General features: G+C 39.9%; 1 protein-coding gene and 1 gene segment (V, D, J or C); one reads left to right on the top strand and one right to left on the bottom strand.

Moving 5' to 3' along the window:
• Positions 1–5,678: 5,678 nt before the first annotated feature.
• LOC126030788 (V-type proton ATPase subunit e 1-like) lies at positions 5,679–6,408 on the bottom strand. The gene has a single exon (XM_049789029.1). It carries the CDS (start codon positions 6,401–6,403, stop codon positions 6,158–6,160), a length of 246 nt encoding a protein of 81 aa, XP_049644986.1. The 5' UTR covers positions 6,404–6,408; the 3' UTR covers positions 5,679–6,157.
• A 12,165-nt stretch (positions 6,409–18,573) lies between these two features.
• On the top strand, positions 18,574–21,089 carry LOC126029804 (immunoglobulin lambda variable 9-49-like). The segment is given in 2 exon segments: positions 18,574–18,619; positions 20,701–21,089. Coding segments are annotated over 2 exon segments (435 nt in total).
• Positions 21,090–22,175: the final 1,086 nt, after the last annotated feature.

Here is a 22,175-nt window from a genome sequence, read left to right on the forward strand (position 1 = left end):
CAAATAAAAGAGACCCCAGGAAAAACACCTCAAGAAACATCCTACTCACAATGAGAAATCCCACAGATAGAGGCAGAATACTGAAAGCAGCAAGATCAAAAAGAGAAATTACATTCAAGGGAGCATCCTTGAGATTTACAGCAGACCTGTCACAAGAAATACTCAAGGCCAGAAGGCATTGGTGGGACATAGTGACAAAACTCAATGAAATAAATGCTTCACCTAGAATACTGCACCCAGGCAAACTCACTTTCAAGTTTGAAGGAAGAATACATGGCTTCACAGATAAACAACAGCTCAGAAACTTTACAGACTCAAAACCAACCTTAAAAGAAAAACTGAAAGATCTACTTTAAAACAAGACTGACCAACAGACACAGCAGACTTCGACCCAAAGATGGCACTAAATCCCATGACAATTCTTTCTCGCAATGTCAATGGACTAAATGTACCAGTTTGGAGACACAGAGTGGCTAAATGGATCAAAAAACTCAATCCAACCTTCTGCTGCCTACAAGAAAAACACCTGAATAGTCAGAACAAACAGACTCAAAATAAAAGGCTGGAGAAAAATTATCCAAGCAAACAACACCCATAGAAAAGCTGGAGTGGCCATACTAATATCAGATGATCCAAACTTTATACTCAGAAAAAATGTAAGGGACAAAGATGGACATTTTGTTTTAATTAAGGGATATGTATAGCAGGAAGAAATCACTCTCCTAAACATATATGTACTGAATGAAGGGCCAGCAAACTATTTAATACAATTGTTGACAAATCTGAAAAAGGATATCAATAACAGCACAATAATTGTGGGAGACCTCAACACGGCTTTGCCAACACTTGATAGGTCAAGCAGACTGAAACCCAACAAAATATAGTAGACATGAAAAGAGAAATGAAATAAAGAGGCCTAGTAGATATATATAGGACACTCCACCCCCAGAAACCTGGATACACATTCTTCTCCAATGTACATGGGTCATTCTCCAGGATAAACTACATGCTGGCACATAAAACATACCTCCATAATATCAAGAGGATAGAAATTTTGCAGGCTACCTTCACTGACTTCAAGGCTCTGAAATTATATGTGAACTACAAAGGGACACAGAAGAAAAACTTTAACACCTGGAAATTAAACAGCCTGCTACTGAACTACCAGTGGATCCGAGATGAAATCAAAGAGGATATCAAATCTTTCCTGGAAACAAATGACAATAAAGACACAAACTATCAGAATCTATGGGACACAGCAAAGGTGGTCCTGAGAGGAAAATTTATAGCTTTGAAAGCACACATCAGGAAGGAAGAAGGGGCATATCTGAATAGCTTAATGACACAGCTCACAGAATTAGAAAGTGCTCAACAAAAGGAACCAAAAATAGAGAGGCAGAAGGAAATAACAAAGCTGAGAGAGGAAATCAACGAAGTGGAACCCAAAAAACAATTTGAATGATCAAGAAAAAAAGAAGTTGATTCTTCGAAAAAAATAAACAAGATTGATAGACCATTGGCAAAACTAATAAAGAGAGAGAAACTTGATAACTCGTATAAGAAATGAAAAGGGGGAGATCACTACTGATATTGCAGAGATACAAAGGGTAATCAGAAACTACTTTGAGAAATTCTAGACCAATAAAATGACAACCTGGAGGAAATGGATAAATTATTGGACTCTTATAACCTTTCACGGTTGAATAAAGAGGATGTAGTATATCTAAACACCCCCATCACTATTGAGGAAATTAAAACAGTAATGAAATGTCTGCCCAAAAACAAAAACCCAGGCACAGATGGATTCACTAATGAATTCTTTCAAACCTTTCAAGAGGAACTACTACCAATCCTGGCAACTCTTTCATGAAATCAAAACAACAACAACAACAATAAAAAAACCCGGAACACTCCCAAACAGCTTTTATGAAGCCAACATCACCTTGATACTTAAACCAGACAGAGATGCTGCCAAAAAAGAAAATTACAGACCAATGTCCCTGATGAACACAGATGCAAAATCCTGGCAAATAGGATCCAATGCCTCATTAAGAAGATCATCCATTACAATCAAGTAGGTTTCATCCCAGATATGCAAGGATGATTTAATATCCATAAATCTATCAACATAATACACAGCATTAACAACAAGAAAAATAAAAATCACATGATCATATCAATAGACGCAGAGAAAGCATTTGATAAGGTCCAGGAGTAACCCCTGATCGCAACTGGGTATGTCCCCCCAACACACAAAAAAAAACCCACAAAAAAAACCCTCAACATATCAACAATCATAGCGTCTTGTAGGTACAATTCATCTGCCTTTGGTGATGTCTACTCCATAATCTGCACTTTATTCCTCCTTAAGTTCTTCTGTAACTTCTACAAGAAATGGGTAATTTTCTTGTTTAATGAAACAAGAATAGTGGAAAGATTTTCTTGTCTATTAGTCCTTCCTGATTAGTCCATGGCATTTCTATCTCTACATTGCTTATCTAATAAACACCTTTTTCCTATTTAGTAACTAAGTTTACTTACTGAGGAGACTATTAAGTACGTTCTACCATAAAGTTAGGTACTAAATATTCTTGCATGTTGGATGGACGGTGGTTCAAATCCCATACGGTCCCCTGAGCATGCCAGGAGTGTTTTATGATTACAGAGCCAGGAGTAACCCCTGATCTCAACCGGGTGTGTCTCCCCCTCAAAAAAACCCACAAAAAAGAAACAAAAAATAACATCTTGCAGGTAGAATTTCTCTACCTTTGGCGATTTCTACACCATAATCTGCATCTTATTCATCCTTGAGTTCTCCTGTCATTTCACAAGAAAAGGTTAATTTTCTTGTTTAATGAAACAAGAACAGTGGAAATATTTTCTTGTCTATTAGCTGTTCCTGATTGGTCCATAGCATTTCTATCTCTACATTGCTTAGAAGATCCTTTATCAGACTAAGCTGATCTTTGAAGGAAATGCATGCTCAAAACCCTCAAGGTAGTCACAATCACCTGAGATTTGAGTGCTGGATCTATCAATAGCAGTAGCATGTTTACTGAGCCCAATTGAAGGTCTATCCTGTACCTTAAGGTCTGAACTCATCCATATATATTTTTTGGTTCTTGAATGAATTTTGTCACCCTCTCTGGACCCTTGGATGCTCTGTCCATCTCAAGGATCTGCACTAAAGATGAGGCATTTTACTACTATGCTTTTTGATTTACTACAATAGACCTCAATAGGAAAGCAGGTAGAGTCCTCCTGGCCAAGAGAAGTGCCCTGATCTGAGTGGAGAGATTGCTTCATGACATGAGGTCTCGAAGCTGGCACAGACCCTCAGTCAAGTTGGTCTTAGACTTTTATTTCATTTATTTATTTATTGTTTTTTATTGGGGGGTCACAACCGGCAGCATTCAGGAATTACTATTGGCTCTTTGCTCAGAAATAGCTCTTGGCAGGCTCAGCGGACCAGATGGGAGACCGGAATTCACACCACAGTCCTTATGCATGTAAGGCAAATGCCCTACCTCCATGTTATCTCTATGGCCAAAAGAGTTTTATTTTTAATAAAATATATATTTGCTAACAGGGATACATTCTCCCTGTAGTTGCAATTATAGTTCTTTAGATTCAATGATTACATTTTTGCACAAATAACTGTCAAGATAGAACCAAGAGAAAAATGTGGGTCCACAGATATAGTACAGTGGGTAGAGGTTTGCATTGCACATGGTTAATGAAGGTTTGATTCCTGGCACCCCATATGTTCCCCTTAGTCATCCCCAGCACAGAGTGATCCCTGGCACAGAACTAGGAATAAGTCCTGAGCACTGACATCACTTGTTATGACCCCTCCCCCCAAAAAATAAAAGAGAAAATTGCACAGTTGAAAAGACTAAGATCAAGAATGTCAAAATGTATTGAAAATGTTAGCTTTGTGTATTATCTCTCTGGTTCCTCCATAAAAATTTTTACAGTATTTGTCCTGTATTTAAAAATGCAATGGGATTTTTATTAGGTTGCATGGAGCCTAAATAGCTTTTCTAGGCAGTTATTTTGGCATATCTATCCTTGATATTCATAAACATGGAGGTTGCTAAGCTATCCATGCAATATTTGGATAAATCCTTCTTCCTCAGGATGTATTGTTGAATTTGGTTCACTAATTTTTTTCAAGCTCTGTTCCCTTTATTCAAAGCAAAAGGCAGAATATTTATACTCAATATTTATATTCAATGACAAGTCATAATTTTCAGACAAAATAATTCACCAAAAAAGCACAAGGGCAAATTGTTCAAAGCATATTCTGACGCAGGGCAGTTTCACTTTTGGGCTGCTTTTGTTATCCCTCAGCCTGAAAGATCAGTTTCCCAGTGAGTAATATTGTGTTTATAAATCTGAGTAATTTTTTATATGTTTTATTTAAACACCTTGATTACATACATGATTGTGTTTGGGTTTCAGTCATGTAAAGAACACCTCCCATCACCAGTGCAACATTCCCATCACCAATGTCCCAAATCTTCCTCCTCCCCACCTGACCCCCTCCTGTACTCTAGACAGGCTTTCCATTTCCCTCATACATTCTCATTATTAGGACAGTTCAAAATGTAGTTATTTCTCTAACTAAACTCATCACTATTTGTGGTGAGTTTCCTGAGGTGAGCTGGAACTTCCAGCTCTTTTCTCTTTTGTGTCTGAAAATTATTATTGCAAGGGTGTCTTTCATTTTTCTTAAAACCCATAGATGAGTGAGACCATTCTGCGTTTTTCTCTCTCTCTCTGACTTATTTCACTCAGCATAATAGATTCCGTGTACATCCATGTATAGGAAAATTTCATGACTTCATCTCTCCTGACAGCTGCATAATATTCCATTGTATATATGTACCACAGTTTCTTTAGCCATTTGTCTGTTCAAGGGCATCTTGGTTGTTTCCAGAGCCTGGCTATTGTGAATAGTGCTGCAATGAATATAGGTGTAAGGAAGGGGTTTTTGTATTGTATTTTTGTGTTCCTAGGGTATATCCTAGGAGTGGTATAGCTGGATCATATGGGAGCTCGATTTCCAGTTTTTGGAGGAATCTCTATATCACTTTCCATAAAGGTTGAACTAGACAGCATTCCCACCAGCAGTGGATAAGAGTCTCTTTCGCTCCACATCCCCGCCAACACTGCTTATTCTCATTCTTTGTGATGTGTGCCATTCTCTGTGGTGTGCGGTGGTACCTCATAGTTGTTTTGATTTGCATCTCCCTGATGATTAGTGATGTGGAACATTTTTTCATGTGTCTTTTGGCCATTTGTATTTCTTCTTTGTCAAAGTGTCTGTCCATTTCTTCTCCCCATTTTTTGATGGGATTAGAAGTTTTTTTCTTGTAAATTTCTGTCAGTGCCTTGTATATTTTGGAGATTAGCCCCTTATCTGATGGGTATTGGGTGAATAGTTTCTCCCACTCAGTGGGTGGCTCTTGTATCCTGGGCACTATTTCTTTTGAGGTGCAGAAGCTTCTCAGCTTAATATATTCCCTTTTGTTAATCTCTACTTTCTCTTGCTTGGAGAGTGCAGTTTCCTCCTTGAATATGCCTGAATATGTCTCAATGTCCTGGAGTGTTTTGCCTATGTGTTGTTCTATATATCTTATGGTTTTGGGTGTGATATTGAGGTCTTTAATCAATTTTTCCCCATAGAAAGCAGAAAAATAATTTATTCCACAACATGGTAAAGATAAGAAATTTGATCTGATCAACATACTTTGGTGTGAGTCCATAGGAAAGATGCTCCCTTGGAATCTTACTGTCCTGTAAGTTACCAACACTGATTCCCAGGTCCCAGGAAGCAGCTTCAAATCCACAGCACCCTGGAGAGAGGGAGGCACTTCTCAGGAGCCCAGCACCTTCCATTCTAGGAGAGCATGTCACGACTCATGGAGCTTGCACAGTTGGTGAAGTAGGCACATCATTGATCCGAGAGTAAAAAAGTAAGGCGATAGGAAAAAAAAACACTGCGTTGGAGAGTAAGATCACTTCGAATGTGGGGTGTTTAAGGCAGCTGACAGCCATGATAGGCGAGCCAGAAGGCGGTGTGGTGTGAGGTGATCTGAGAGGAAATCTCTTCAGGACCTCAAAGTCTGAATACTGGAGGGTGGTCTTCTTCTCACGGCCAATGATACTTGAGATACCAGATAGTTTCATTTTTCAATTGTGGTCCGAAGAGAGGGTTGAGCTGGGCCAGAATTGCAATGAGCCAAAAGTGATAGCAACACACTGAACAGGTCACCAACATGGTAATGATAACTCCCCGGTTGGGCCCCTTGGGGATGAACCAGGGCACGAGGAGGCCGACGCAGCCCCAGAACACGCTCATCACCACCAGAGGCACCGTCAGCCGGCTGTACGCCATGTCGCCCACCCGGAAGTGGTCTTTAATCAATTTTTGTGGAGGCTACTTGAATCAATATTCATCATATATTAAGGTCTCTTATATTCTTCTTTAGAGAAGTATCCAGGTGATTTTAGTGTCAAAGTGGTATGTGTCCCATAGAAACTGCTTGTGTGTTGGAGATGGTAAGGCACAGAAAAGGCATTTGCACAAATTGACTTAGAGATCAAAAACCTCCATTCCTGAGCCAAGTGGTGAGGCCTACTAGCAGAAGTGCATGTCCATAAATGGACACAAGAGGGCACAAGGTGCTAGGCTGTAGGAAATTAAGATCAGTAGTGAAATGCACCCCAGGACATATTTATCTCAAGTAGAACAACTCAACTCATTTAATCAAAACTGAGAGGCTCGGGGCCGGGCGGTGGCGCTGGAGGTAAGGTGCCTGCCTTACCTGCGCTAGCCTAGGAGACGGACCGCGGTTTGATCCCCCGGCGTCCCATATGGTCCCCCAAGCCAGGAGCGACTTCTGAGCGCATAGCCAGGAGTAACCCCTGAGCGTTACCGGGTGTGGCCCAAAAACCAAAAAAAAAAAAAAAAAAAAAAAAAAAAAAAAGTTAAAACTGAGAGGCTCATTTGCATGAATCACCACCTCATTTGCTGTAGGAGATATAAGGAGAATTTGGAGGTGGGTGCTGGGCTCCAAAGTTTGGGAAATCTGCACTGTGGTGTCTGCACCATGGCCTGGGCTCCTCTCCTGCTCCTACTTCTGGCTCACTGCACAGGTCTGGGATTTTCTGGATTAGTGGGAAAAGCTGGGAAAGGATATCCTGTATCTTTATGGCCGAGTCTTGCCCTCTAACCTTGGTCTCCCATCTATTTTCAGTGGTGAATTCTCAGAATGTGGTAACTCAAGAAGCATCACTATCCATTACTCCTGGAGGGACAGTCACACTTACCTGTGGCTCCAGTGCTGGCGCTGTTACCAGCAATAACTATGCCAGTTGGGTTCAACAGAAGCCTTACCAGGTGCCACGGGGTCTAATAGGTTATACCAGTAACAGGGCTCCAGGAGTCCCTGCCCGATTCTCTGGCTCCCTGCAAGGAAACAAGGCTGCCCTGACCATCACAGGAGCCCAGGCTGAGGATGAAGCTGAGTATTTCTGTGCTCTGTGGTTCAGCAACAATTTCCACAGTGACAGATGCAGGTGGGGAAGTAGGACATAAACCCTAAACTCAACCTCACCCTTTAAGCATGAGTACACCGTGTCCTTTTTTTTTTTTTTGGTTTTGGGTCATACCCGGCAGCACTCAGGGGTTACTCCTGGCTCTATGCTCAGAAATCGCACAAGGCAGGCTCAGGGGACCATATGGGATGCCGGGATTTGAACCACTGATCTTCTGCATGCAAGGCAAATGCCTTACTCCATGCTATCTCTCCTGTCCACCATTAATGAATATAATTACTATAATTAATTTTCATTATAAGGTTGCTAAAAATAGAAAGAAATAAAAGAAATCTTGTATGTATGCCAATTGCAGTATATGCTAGGAATGTTTTTTTGCCTGTCATCCCAGCTGGATCTTCCAGGTGGGGGCGATAAAGAAGGAAATAAATAGCTTGTCGGGGAGGCATAAGGGGCTTTTTTTTGGCAGAGCTGATGGCTGGTTAGGTTTGCTTTTTGGAGCTGGCTTCAGACTGACAAAAGACTCTCTTTGCCTAACCTTTGGTCCCCTATGCTTTTGTCTGTGTTGATTATTTCCTCCGGATATTATTACCAAGGTCTCCCCCAAAAGGGTGGATGGCAGAAAAGGGATTCAATTTATCTTTCTGAGAACTATTTGTGGACTCAGAAACAATTAATAAGGAGTTCAAAATCCATCACAAAATCTATCTTTGCAAAAAATGAAAGAACCAAAATTTTCCAGAACATTAAATAATTTTTCCCATATGCAGGATGGTACCATCAGATTCAGGGTTTTTCTCCCAAACCTTGATGCTTGGAAATGATAGACCTCCAGACACCCCAGCTCGCTTCTCTGGTACTGATTCTGGAAAGAAGGCCTTTTTATTTTTTATTTTATTTATTTTATAATTTTTATTTTGATCATAGTGGTTTACATGATGACAATAATATTTTAGTTAAATATTTACATAACATCAGGGGGGGATTACCATCACTAAATTGTCTTCCCTTCACCTCCGTTTTTGTCCTATCTCCCATATCCACTTCCCTCACCCCCAGGGCTGCTAGAATATGTGGTCCCCTATGTACCTATCCTACCACATAGTAGTCTTGTATCTGATTGGTCTAGGTGCCTCCCTAATTTCCCCCTCTAACTGGGAGGTAGGCCTAGTTAGTTAAGTTTGCGTGGTTTGGTCTGAAGAAGAGAAAAGTAGTAAACTGGGGTAAAAGTCTAATACTCCAAAAGTGGGCAGAGTCCTTCTAGAGGCTCTCATCATCGATTTGGGGGGCGATGGAGAAAAAAGAAAAGGAAACATTCCATCAGTACAAAAAAAAAATGTGTCCATTATCCAGTGAGGACTCCAACAATAATGGTAAGCACCACACATGCACAAAACAAAAAAAAAACAAAAACAAAACAACAAACAAACAAACAAACAAAACAAAAACAAAAAAAAAGCAAAAACCGCCATGGTCTTGATATAAGAAACATGACTTAGCCCATAAAGAAAGAAAAGAAAAAAGGAGAAAAAAAACTAGGAATATCTGGGGACAACAGCTTCAATAACCACACCTACACAGAGAAATCGACCAAAAAATAGTTATGTAAGTAAAAATAATAGTAATAATAATAAATGAAGGTACAAAATAATATATAATAAGTAAACAATGCTTTGTGCTTTTTTTTTTTTTCCTCCTGCCCTGGCACAGTAAATGTTGGGGTCATTCGAAAAGGAATTCACTTGGCCTAAGAGTTATGGGTTTCTCCGCCCTTGGATTATATTGTCATGGGATCAACTATAGACTCTGTTCAGGATCATTTACTCTCCCGGTGGTCTTTTGTCGTGTTTGGGAGACTTCCGTTCTGTTCTGGGTGGTACAAACAGACCTCTGTGTCTTGAGATCTCAGTATCTGCACAAATTCAGGGTTGGGATTTACGATGACGTCAGTCTTTGTGGTTCAGGAGTTCTGTTCCCTCAGTGTCATTTTAATCCATCTTCTGTGGTTGGTGGTCTTGGTCTTTGCACTGTACCTAGGACGGCACTTAGGATAGCATCTTTCTTTGTGCTTCCAGAAGCCAGATTCCTTTACGATTGTCTCTGCTAGACCTTTGGAAGTGGGGTTCATGGTTGTTGTGCAGGTCGTAGTTCAAACCCTAGACGGCCTTTTTATTTTTTTATTGTCTTTGGGTCACACTTGGCAGTGCTCAGAGGTTACTCCTGGCTCTATGCTCAGAAATCACTCCTGAGAGGCTCAGGGGACCATATGGGATGCCGGGATTTGAAGCATGGACCTTCTGCATGCAAGGCAAACTCCCTATCTCCACTCTAACTCTCTGGCCCCTCACATTGCTTTTTAACCTGTAAAACTTTCAGTGCCACAGCATTACATCTCTCCATATAGACTACACTGTTTCAGTCAGCTCACAATTATTTTCCACCCACCTCTCTCTAATCAACCTCATCCATCCATTCCAGCCACATTGACCCGTCTGCTCACTCCAAACTTTTTTCACAATCTAAATACCCTAATTGTGTTGTGATTCTTCTTTGGGTTATCTTTCATGCTTTGTTGGATGTGTATAGCATTCCTTTTTTCCAGATGACAAGTTTCCCTAACTATAATAAACAAATACAGGGGACAGAGTGGTGGTGCAAGCGGTAAGGCATCTGCCTTGCCTGCGCTAACCTAGGGCTTCGATACCCTCAGTGTCCCATGTAGTCTCCCCAGCCGGGAATGATTTCTGAGCACATAGCCCAGAGTAACCCCTGAGCATCACCGGGTGTGGCCCAACATCCCCCACAAATACAAGTTTCATATTCCATGGTCTGAATACAACACATTTTGTCCAGCTGTGAGAGTACTCATTTGTGCTATTTGATTATCTGTTTACTCTTTTTTTTATATACAAAGCCCTTTTAGGAACAAGCTTTTCTTTTTATAAACCTAAGTTTTCCTACCAAAGTGTAGAAAGTCCAAGCATATGTTAATATTCTAATTCTAGTGTGTGTTTTGTGTGTGTGTGTGTGTGTGTGTGTGTGTGTGTGTGGTAACAGGTTTGATTGTTGATACCACCAACACAGCCACATGTGTTCTCAGGCACCAATATGTGATTGCTGTAGCAAAAGAAATTAAAATATGCCAATACTAGGAACTGACCATGACTTTCTCAATAGAAAGAATTGAACAATGTTCAATAGTAAAATACCAATAAGATAGAAGTTAGTTTTCATACATCTTACAATGTATAGAAAATTCCTAGGAATAATATCATGTATATTAGATAGCTACAGAGACACACAGATGCTAAAAGACATAGAGTAACTGTATGCCTCTAAGATATATTTTGTGTGTGTCTTCTCTGGAGGAATTCCACTTTAAAATGGACACCAGGACATGGTTCTGTGCAAGACAAAAGTCAGATAATTGTTTCAGCCTACCAGACAGAAGACCATGTTCTAAGAGTGAGAAATTTATTCAGCTAGAATATTGCCTACATCATTTAAAATGATAAATGAAATAAAAATTTACCAAGATAATATATAATGATAACCTAAGCAGTGCAGGATGAATCTTGGAAAGTTGGGGACATGGCTGTGTTTAGCAGTGTTCAGGGATTACTCCTAGCTCTGAACTCTGGGATCACACCTGGTGGTGCTCAAGGCACCCTAAGGGATTCTGGAGATCAAATCCAGGTAAGCCACATGCAATGCAAACAAATTGCCTGCTATGCTATTGCTTTGGCTCCTGAGTCGTCTTGTAATTTATATATTTATAACTAAAAAAGTTGGACAAAAGAGATTTAAGTTTTATGGTCTTGAAAGTTTTTTAAGTTGGGCAGGAGCACAAACACAAGCACAGGGCACAAGTATTAAGGCATCTGTCTTGCCTGTGCTAGCCTAGGATGGACTGTGGTTTGATACCCAGACATCCAATCCAATATGGTCCCCCAGGCCAGGAGCGATTTCTGAGTGCATAGCCAGGAGTAACCCCTGAGCACCACCGGGTGTGGCCCAAAAACCAAAACCAAAACCATTTTTTAAGTTATATCCCAAAGTCATATTATTTAAAATATAAACTCTCGATGGATTAAATACATATACAAACACTAGAGTTAAATATTCTCTAGTTTAAATACAGGAAAATAGCTGTTATTATAACAGAAACATTTTTTTTTAGAAAATTATCAAATTCATGGGGCCGAATTGATAGAATAGCAGGTAGGGAGCTTGCCTTGCAGAAATTTGGTTTGGACCTAAGTTTGGTCACCAGCATCCCATATGGCCCCCTGAGCATGCCAAAAATGCTTCTTCTTTTTTTTTTTTTGTATTTTTGGGCCACACCTGGCGTTGCTCAGGCATTGCCAAAAATGCTTTTTGAGCAAAGCTGAGTAGCCCCTGAGCAATGACGGGTGTGGTTAAAAAAAAAAGAGATTTATAAATCTCTTTTTTAATGGAGGTAGTAAGGCAGAAGGTCATTGGTTCAAATCCTGGCATCCTAAATGGTCCCCTGACCTTGCCAGGAGTGATTTCTGCGCATGGAGCCAGGAGTAACCCGAGCGTTGCCGGGTGTGACCCAAAAAAACCAAAAAAAAAAAAAAAATGAGGGGGAAAATTATGAGATTCAAATTCTCTGAGGGAATTTGAAGTGTTTTACTGAAATCAAATATTATTAGAGAATGAAATCTTCATTTTTATTTCCACTAGGAATGTAGTAATGATCACTGATCCATATACCTTTCTTGTAGATATGTCTGTCATTTCCCTGACACATTTCTGAGTGGAATTATTGGATTTTTTTGTTTCAGCTTTTTGAATGCTTCATAATTCTTGGATTTCTAGCCTTTATCTGATGTTTTGTACACAAGTATTTTCTTCTATTCAGTGTATGACTTAAATTGAGCTTCTTTTACCTTTAAAAGGTTTTCAGTTTTATGTAGTTCCCCTTGCTTATTTTGTGCTGGTTTCCTTGCCTCTGGAATCAAATCATTGAAGACATCTCTGGAATACACTTCCAGAAGAGCATTGCCTACAATAATGTCAATGTACTTTTTGTATCCTGAAATAATGTCTAGATATTTAAGCTGCTTTGAATGACTTATTTTGTAGGAAAGAAATAATTTCTATATTTCTGTAGGAAGGAAATAATAAAAATCATAGTAGAAAGAATCCAAAAGATCAATATATACAAGAGTTAGTTCTTGGAAAAATAACAACAACAACAAAAAAGCCAACAAGTTTGATAAAACATTAACAAGATACACAAAGAAAGAGTGTGAGAAACATTACTTCAAATCAATGAAAGGCAGGTTAATACAATATATACTACAGAAATTCAAAGGGTAAGCAGAGATTACTTTGAGAATATGCTACAAAAACAAGAGGACTTTGAGGAAATAAATCACTGACTAAATCACTTGAAGACATGGATAAATCCTTGGACTCCTTTTACCAACCAAGACTGAACCAAGAGTATATGGAATCCCTGAATAGACCTATCAGTACCAAAGGAATTGAAATAGTAATCAAAAGGTTTCCCCCAATCAAAAGCACAAACTGTTAAAGAGGAATTACTGCCAATACTTTTCAGACCTCTTACAGCAAATTGTATGTGTAACTTTAGGTGTGTTATATATAAGATAGTTTGAAGATTATCTCATTATCTCATTATTATCTCATTATATCTCTGGTTCAGAGGCAGGGAGAAAAGGAGTCTCATTCACTGTTCGTGAGATAGGACCTGTCCAGCCTTTTTGAAAAACAATATAAATATTCTTTAAAACCCTATAAATTGAACTTCCATCTGTTCCAACATTAGTACTTCTAGAAATCTACCCTAGGACACAAAAACACAATGTAGTCAAGCCCTCTGCATATCTATGTTCATTGTAACACTATTTACAATGGCAGAATCTGGAAATAACTCAAGAGCCAACAACAGATGAGTTGATAAAGAAACAGTGGTACATCTTCACAATGGAAACCACTATGACAATGATAACTGGAAATAATGACTCTGAAGAAGGATTAGTCGCTGCAAGGACATAAAATTATAGACATGATACTCCTCAGTAAAAATATTTCAAACTGCAGTGTCTAAAAGGGAGGAGGAAGAAATGAATGAGAGTGACTGTCCATACATGAGCATGAGAGAGAAGAAAAAGAAAAAATACATTGATATTAATATCTAGGACTATTATTTAGAGAATATTGGGTCTGAAAACATACACAGGATAAAACACTCACTATAAAATATTTATTGCTATATTACTTTGGATAAGCACATAATTCATTTGTGCTTACCTACTTACTTTGGGTAAGCTATGCTTGAGATTCACATCAGCATGTCAATTTTTTTACTTTCTTTTTCTTTTTTTTTCTTTATTTATTTTAACATGTACATTTTCTTTGTCCTTCGAGCCCCCAGATTGTAGTACATTATAATATTTCTTACAAAAAGCAATCCAAAGCCACATAATTTATGCAACTCCTTTAACATTAAAAGCTGTAGTATTGTTGACACAATTGATCACAATACAATAATTCATTAAGAATGAGTCAAAGGAGCACAGCAAAGACTGTGTGAGTGTGGAAATTGTTTGCATAGGCCCAGCAAAATATAGGGGACATGGAAAGAAAAAACCTTGGCCTAAATACAAGGAGACCTTACCCCTGAAATTTTCTGGCATAAGACTAACTCTAGGCTTCAGGCATATTAGGTTGTTCAACCCAAGTCATTTTCTGTAGTGCCAATACACTTTTATTTTTCACACAGTCACTATTGTTGGTGTCAGGTTTCTGTAGCCAAGGATCTCAGAATATGTCCACATCTTATATAAGAGTCAGGATGATGCAGAGCCCCCTTTAGTTTTACTCACAATTAGAGGGTGATGCAGAGAGCTCAGTCTTTAAAGCAGGTTGTTATTGTTGTTAAGTTCTCTGGGTGTTAAAGGGAAGTCTCTGTTGAATAGGTCTATGCCAGAGCAGTGGTAGGGTCTTCCCTGGTAGAGGATTGCTTTCAGGTGATGTAGTACACAACCGTGGTTGTTTTGTCGATAGCATCCCTGGTTCAGGGGTAAATGGACAATGCCCTTTTTTTCAAGACATGAGCCAGGTCTTTATGACGATGTTCAAGGTGTAAGGTCCTACTGCATTACAAGATTTGTGTGTTCCCATCTCTATAAGGTAGGAACATGTTCGTATATAGTTTCCCATTTTAATGTGTGTGCCTACAGCATGTCAATTTCAAAAGACTCTTATATTGAAATACTCTTATAAGTACAAAAATATTACAAAGGCAATTCTATACATATTATTAAGTTTTTAGAAATATTATGTTTCTTATAATATTAAGGTACTTATAATATTAACACCACATATATCCTTGGGAAATATCAAAGTTAAAGAAAATTATTGAAGTGGTTGGGGAGATAGTACAGCAGGTACAGTGCTTGCCTTGTACACAGTAGTTCCATTCTCATTCCCTGACATCCTATCTGGTTCCCTGGGAAGCACCAGGTATGATTCCTTAGTGCAAAGCCAGCAGAAACTGCTGGGCGTCACTGGGTAGACACCAAAACAGCAACAAAATGAGCCAGGGAAACTTTTATAGGAATGCCCTGGATCTTGAGTAATGTCAGCAGAAAGACAGTTTTTGATTTAAGTTTAAATTAGAAATAAGTCACTGACTAGTATTATTGAATGAATGAGGTTTTTGTCCCACACCCTCTATTGTGTATTTCACTGTGAGCTTCATTGCTATGATAAATCTGGCAGTAATAGTCTCATCCTCAACCTACAACCAGGAGATGTGCGGGAATCCTCATTGGCTGAGGGATCTTTGGATCTGAGAAAGCAATAAAGACTCTAGATCAACTGTAAGCTTGTGAAATAATACTGGAGACACCTAGGAGACTCGTGGTCTTCTGCTGGTACCATATATGCTGTAGCTCCCAAGACTGGAAACCTGCATATAATACACAGGAGTCTGGCTGTTGTTCCTGGAGAAGCAGACAAAATAACAGGTATTGCTCAGTCAGGAGACTGGAACAAGGAATCTGCAAAGGTTCATAATTCTGGGGTTAGGATGAGGATGAAGCTAATGCAGATTCTAAAAAAAATCGTGGAGTGTTCTCTTGGGGCAATCTTCTGAATCCAAGCCTTACCTATGCAGTGGAAGTGGAACAGAAGCAAGAGAAATTTCAGGCCATGGTACACACAGAATCTGACAGGATTCCCTGTCCTCTCCATCTTTTACCAGTGGAAGAATTGTTCATGCAAGTATGTGCCAAACCTTTCTTGAGCCTTGGAGCTGGAGGTCAGCTCTCTCCCACAGGGCAAGTGTGGGTATTTACTTGCCCCTTTGGGAGATCCCTGGGAAAAAGTAGCTGCTGAGAGCACAAAAAGGTCCCTTATTCAAGGGTCTTTGCCAGGCCAGAGTATTCTCAGATGCTGAGACCCCATCAGTGAGCACAGAGCCCAGTGCCCAAGCCCAGGATTCTGGAAGTAGAGGGTCCTCACTGAGCAGGGAACACAGGAAAGTTCTGCAGCAACCCAGTGACACCTCACATAGCCCTATTAAAAAAAGAGAGAAAACTGGGGCCGAAGCAGTGATGCTAGAGGTAAGGCATCTGCCTTGCAAGCGCTAGCCTAGGTGGACCACAGTTCAATCCCCTGGCGTCCCATATGGTCCCCAAGCCAGGAGGGATTTCTGAGAGCATAGACAGGAGTAGCCCCTGAGTGACACTGAGTGTGGTCAAAGAAAACAAACAGAAAAAGAGCAAAGAAAAAAAGAGAGAAAACTGTAAATTTTCTAGGAAAATAAAACATTTTATGTATTAGTTAAAATTAGTAAAAATGCTATAATGTAATGAACACACAAGACATGGCATATGAATAATTTCACAGAGTATTTTTGGTTTATTTATTTATTTTGGTTTGGAGCCACACTTACCATGATTATGGCCCATTCCTGAAACAATACTCAGGGATTACTTCTGGCTGGAGTTGAGAGACCATATCTGGTCCTGGTGATCTGACCAAGCTATTGTGAAAGTGTTTCCTAATTTGTAACACACATATCATCATCTACTCTCACTGAAAATGTAGTCTTAACTTTCATTTTGTTAGAAGTTCCATGTTTAAGCTCAGGTGCACACACATTGAAGGATAGGGCTCTACCACTAAGTCACATCTCTGGCTCAAAATTAATGTATTTTTGGGGGCCAGAGCAGTGGTACAGAGGTAGACATTTGCCTTGCAAGCAGCCAACATATGACAGACCTAGGTTTGATTCCCCTCAGCATCCCATATGGTCCCCTACGCCAGGAACAATTTCTGAGCTCATAGCCAGGAGCAACCCCTATATATCACCATTTGTAGCCCCAAAACCAAAAAAAAATTTTTTTGTAAAGGAAGAATAATGGATATCATGATCTGAATTACTCTATAAGTTTCCAATGTTCCAATGTTCAGGAAAGGATATTCAACATATTTCTCTTATGAATAGGTATGCACAAATGAAAGCATCAAGGGCATAGCTAATCACATTGATGGCTGAGATGTTTCAAAAAAAGGAGGAATCCAAGATAGTAAAGCAGGTAAGGTCAACTGGATTTGATCTCTGCCACTATACATGTATCCAAGCCCTGTCAGAAGTGATCCCTCAGGACAGAGAGAATAGTGAGTATGGCAGGCTGATTTCTAATACCCTTTACACTCCCAAAGGAACATAGTAAAAAGAGCCAGATGTCATAAGCAGTAATTTGTTGTTTATGTTCACATTTTCACTACTGAATGAATTTTGACCCAAGGGTGCTCTGTCAATCTCAAGGATCTGCACTGAAGATGAGGCATTTTACTACTATGCTTTCTGATTTACTACAATACACCTCAATAGGAAAGCAGGTAGAGACCTCCTGGCCAAGAGAAGTGCCTGATCTAAGTGCAGAGATTGCTTAATAATATGATTCCTCGAAGCAATAACAGAACCTCAGTCAAGATGGTCATGAAGTTTTATTTTACTTATTTATTAAATTTTTTTGGGGGGGTCACCTGGCAGTGCTCAGGGATTAGTTACTCCTGGCTCTATGCTGAGAAATCCCTCCTGGCAGGCACGGGGAACCATATGGGATGCCGGATTCGAACTGTAGTCCTTCTGCATGCAAGAAAAATGCCCTACCTCCATGCTATCTCTCCTGCCACATAGAGCTTTATTTTTAATAAAAAATATATATTTGCTAATAGGGGTACATTCTCCCTGTGAGTTGTAGTTACAGTTTTTTTTGGAGAAATGATTACATTTTTGCACAAATAACTATCCAAGATAGAACCAAGAGAAAAAGTGGGTCCAGAGATATAGTATGGTGGATATAGGTTTGCATTGCACATGGTTAATGAAGATTTGATTCCTGGTATCCCATATGTTCCCCTGAGTCATCCCGGCACAGAGTGATCCCTGGCACAGAGCTAGGAATAAACCCTGAGCACTGACATCACCTATTATGCTCCCCCCAAACACACACACACACACACACACACACACACACACACACACACACACACACACGGAAATTGCACAGTTGAAAAGACTTATATTCTACTTTAGAGAAGTCTCCACCGGGATTTGGTGTCAAAGTGGTATGTGTCTTATAGAAACTGCTTGTGGGTTGGAGATAGTAAGGCACAGGGAAGGCACAAACTGCCTTACTTGCAGATGAAAAGCCTCCATTCCTGAGCCAAGTGCTGAGGCCCACTAGCAGAGGTGCATGCCCATAAATGGACACAAGAGGGCGCAGGTAGCAGGCTGTAGGAAACCAAGCTCAGTAGTAAAATGCACCCCCAAGATATATTCATCATGAGTTGAGTATAATAACTCAGCTCATTTAATCAAACCTGAGAGGCTCATTTGCATGAATCACCATTTCCATTTCTGTAGGAATATAAGGAGAATTTGGAGGTGGATGCTGGGCTCCAAAGTTTGGGAAATCTGCACTGTGGTGTCTGATCATGGCCTGGGCTCCTCTCCTGCTCCTACTTCTGGCTCACTGTACAGGTCTAGGATTTTCTGGATTAGTGGGAAAAGTTGGGAAAGGATATTCTGTATCTTTATAGCCATGTCTTGCCTTCTAACCTTGGTCTCCCATCTGTTTTCAGTGGTGAATTCTCAGAATGTGATCACTCAAGAAATAGCACTATCCATTACTCCTGGAGGGACAGTCACATTGACCTGTGGCTCCTCCAGAGCTGGAGCTGTTACCACCATTACCTTTGCTGCTTGGGTTCAACAGGAACCTTACCAGGTGCCATGGGGTCTAATAAGTGATGCCAATAATAGGCATCCACTTGAAAATGAGGAAGAGCAAACCAAACAGATCCAAGTTGCTATCTCATGCTAATCAAGCTTAGGGGGGTATATTTTACATCTCAAACAGGGTGGGTGAAGGAAAAAGGAATCTAGGAACAACCCTCTGTTGTGGGAGAAGTTAGGTGTGATCTGGAAGGCAACATTGATGACAAAATTATACTGAAGTTATTTTAAGTGTAAAATCCATGATTCCAAATTTTATTGTCGTAAATAAACGGACTATCAGAGATTTATTTCAAGAAATATTGTTTTTATTCAGAATAGTGCAATAGCATTTATTAACCATTAATAAATAGACAGATGCAAATGCTTCAGATAAAGGACCATTATCCCATCATTGAGGATAATCAAATGAGGGGTGCACAGGGTCAGTTGCCAATTTGCCTTACAGGGCTGAAATTTAATCCCCAGCTCTGTAGTCTCCTTGCAACAATAGGTGTAGCCCTGGAAGAATGGACTTGGTGCCCCCAACATTGTTGGATCAGAGAAGAGCAACATCCTGGGCCTATTATGAAGATTGATCTCCTATGTCTTGTCTAGAATATGCAGCTTGCTCCATTCTAGTCCCATCTCTGAATCAGGACTCATATACAAATGTGCTTTTTGGAAACAGTCCTTTAGAATCTTAGGTCCAGCCACACTCTCAGCAGTCACTTCCTCAGATAATCACCAAGTTCTCTGTGCTATAACTCATGAATATCTATCCTTGAAAGCAGATATCTGCCTCTCTGATCTTAAAATAGCCTTAAATTGATTATTTGTCCTACCTCAGAGGTGTATCCTTCCAGGTACATTCTTGGTGTTTTTGTCCCAGAAAATCCTTCATTTGTTCTCTAAGCAGTCAGTACACTTTATCAGGTAGATCTAGTAAAAATCATGCAGGAAATGTAAACTCTGCATTACTGAAGAGGCAGAGAACTGATTTCATTTCGGAACTTTCCTTTCATGTTCATAGTACATTTAATTCTCTGTAGTTTTTATGAGGCATCCTTATCCTGCAAAAAAAATTGTTGATGGCAGTGGAGGCTTGAAGAATAAAAATTACAGAGAGACAAGATAGGAAGCTTCAGTGTGGGACGTATGCTTCTTGCCCATGTAAAGAAATTACAAGAGGTCAGTCTCTTACAGAGCAGGAAACTCTATTCTGGTCTCCTATCCTCGGGTCACATATGTTCCCGCTCTGTGCAGCAGGGGGCGCTGTGTACCTTTGCCTGGGATGAGGAGGAGGCTGTTGGCCAGTGAATCAACACCTGCCAGCTGTGTTCTGCTTAGTACTCAGTCAACCTAGTAAGAATCTTGGTTTCCACAAATATTTTTATATTGCTTTTGAGTTTGAGGCAAGAGATAGATACCAAGAAGTGGAATAGCTAGGTCAACTGGTTGCTGTTAATCCCATGAGTATTATCTTGCCAGGCCCTCTCAGAGGCAGTGTTACAAAATGTAAGGCCAAGACACTGGGAGGGCACAAAGGGACCAGGAGGGAAGTTAGTTGGCTAGAGGGGAGGTGCACATTTGCATGGGAGGTCGGGGCTTTCCCCTGAGACTGGAGGTATAAGAGACCTGAGGCAGATCTGTCTCAGAAGAGCTTCACAGATGTGCACCATGGCCTGGACTCCCCTCTTTCTGCTCACCCTGCTTCACTGCACAGGTGAGGGTGTTTATTTTCATTACAAACTAGACAAAACTGCTGTTTCCCTCAGCAGTAATTGTTGATTTTTGTTTATCTTTGCTGCCACCTTTAAAAGCACTTATTATTTGTCTGTTTTCAGGGTCCCTCTCTCAGCCTGTCCTGACTCAGTCACCTTCTGCATCTGCCACCCTCAAAAGCTCAGTAAAGCTCACTTGTACCCTGAGCAGTGGCTATGATAGATATAATGTGGACTGGTACCAGCAGAGCCCAGGAAAAGGCATCCGGTATATGATGCGTGTGGGCCCCCGTGGTCTGGTAGGATCCAAGGGAGATGGGATCCCTGATCGCTTCTCAGGCTCAGGTTCGGGCCTGGATCGGTTCCTGACTATCCAGAACCTCCTGGAAGAGGATGAGGCTGACTACTACTGTGGGGCTGATCATGGCAGTGGGAGTAGCTATGTTTACCACAGTGACACAGGCAGAGGAGAAGTGAGGCAAAAACCATCCCTGTGTATCACATGCATTTAGCTCACCATTGTCCAAAGTTTATTGTTAATATGTTTCCTTCACTGAATTTTATTCTTTGAACTATTACTCCATTTAATAAATAAATTCCAGTTTTTATGAATTATATTTATTTTAATATTGTAATAATATTACAATAATTAATAATTAATAATTAATAATAAAATTAATGTTGTATTTTGAGGATGTCATATTTATTTTTATAAGGCAAATTTCCTATAATCTTCCTATAATCTTCATTTGCCTTGTAAATTAGTTATGTGCCATAGACCCAGCCCTACAATCATAATGACTGAATATCAGCAGGACTCCTGTAGTTTAGTACTAGACTCTCCCCTAAAAAAGGTGTGCAGTCCAGGAAGCCTCTGTTGAGAAAAGGCCTCTTGTGCTGAGGTTAGCGCTTGGCAGGATGGCAACAATAAACTTATTAAACATTCATGCATACTGATAAATAACAGTGCCAAGTACATTTTAAAACCTGTGTGCCTTTCCCTTGCATTGAAAACGAGAATTTCTGGGGCCAGAGCGATGGCGCAGCAGTAGGGTGTTTGCATTGCACGTAGTTGATGCAGGATGGACCACAGTTCCATCCCTGGCATCCCATTTGGTCCCCCAATCCAGGAGTGATTTCTGAGCCCATAGCCAAAAGTAACCCTTGAGTGTCACTAGGAATTTCTGGAACACACACTACTTATCCTGAAGTCTTAGAAGAATCTACAATAATATTTTTCTCAAGGTCGTTGAATCTATAATAACATTTTTCCCAAGCTGGTAGAATCAACAGTAATACTTTTCAGTCAGTTACTTAGTAATGTGTAAGCTACAAAGATGTTTGGTCTTTTAATTACATCTGCCCTCTTTTTACAATAGTTCTTTGGTATAACATTAAATAGACAATGGGCTTATATTTTGTTGATAATACTTGACTAGCAAGAATTATATCCGAGAGGAAAGAATAAATAATTTTCTGAATTCCGTTTATGGTAAATGAAACTGATGACAAAGAATTTATAAAATACAATGTTTAGATGGTTGTCTAATGATTGCCCTGACACATAATGTTTAATTCTATGACTAACATACATGCCA

This window comes from Suncus etruscus, chromosome 15, assembly GCF_024139225.1.
Source record: "Suncus etruscus isolate mSunEtr1 chromosome 15, mSunEtr1.pri.cur, whole genome shotgun sequence".
Taxonomy (NCBI): domain Eukaryota; kingdom Metazoa; phylum Chordata; class Mammalia; order Eulipotyphla; family Soricidae; genus Suncus; species Suncus etruscus.

Bases quoted from the DNA above. Each gene is read 5' to 3' on its own strand.
- LOC126030788 (XM_049789029.1), bottom strand. From the start codon at position 6,403: ATGGCGTACAGCCGGCTGACGGTGCCTCTGGTGGTGATGAGCGTGTTC.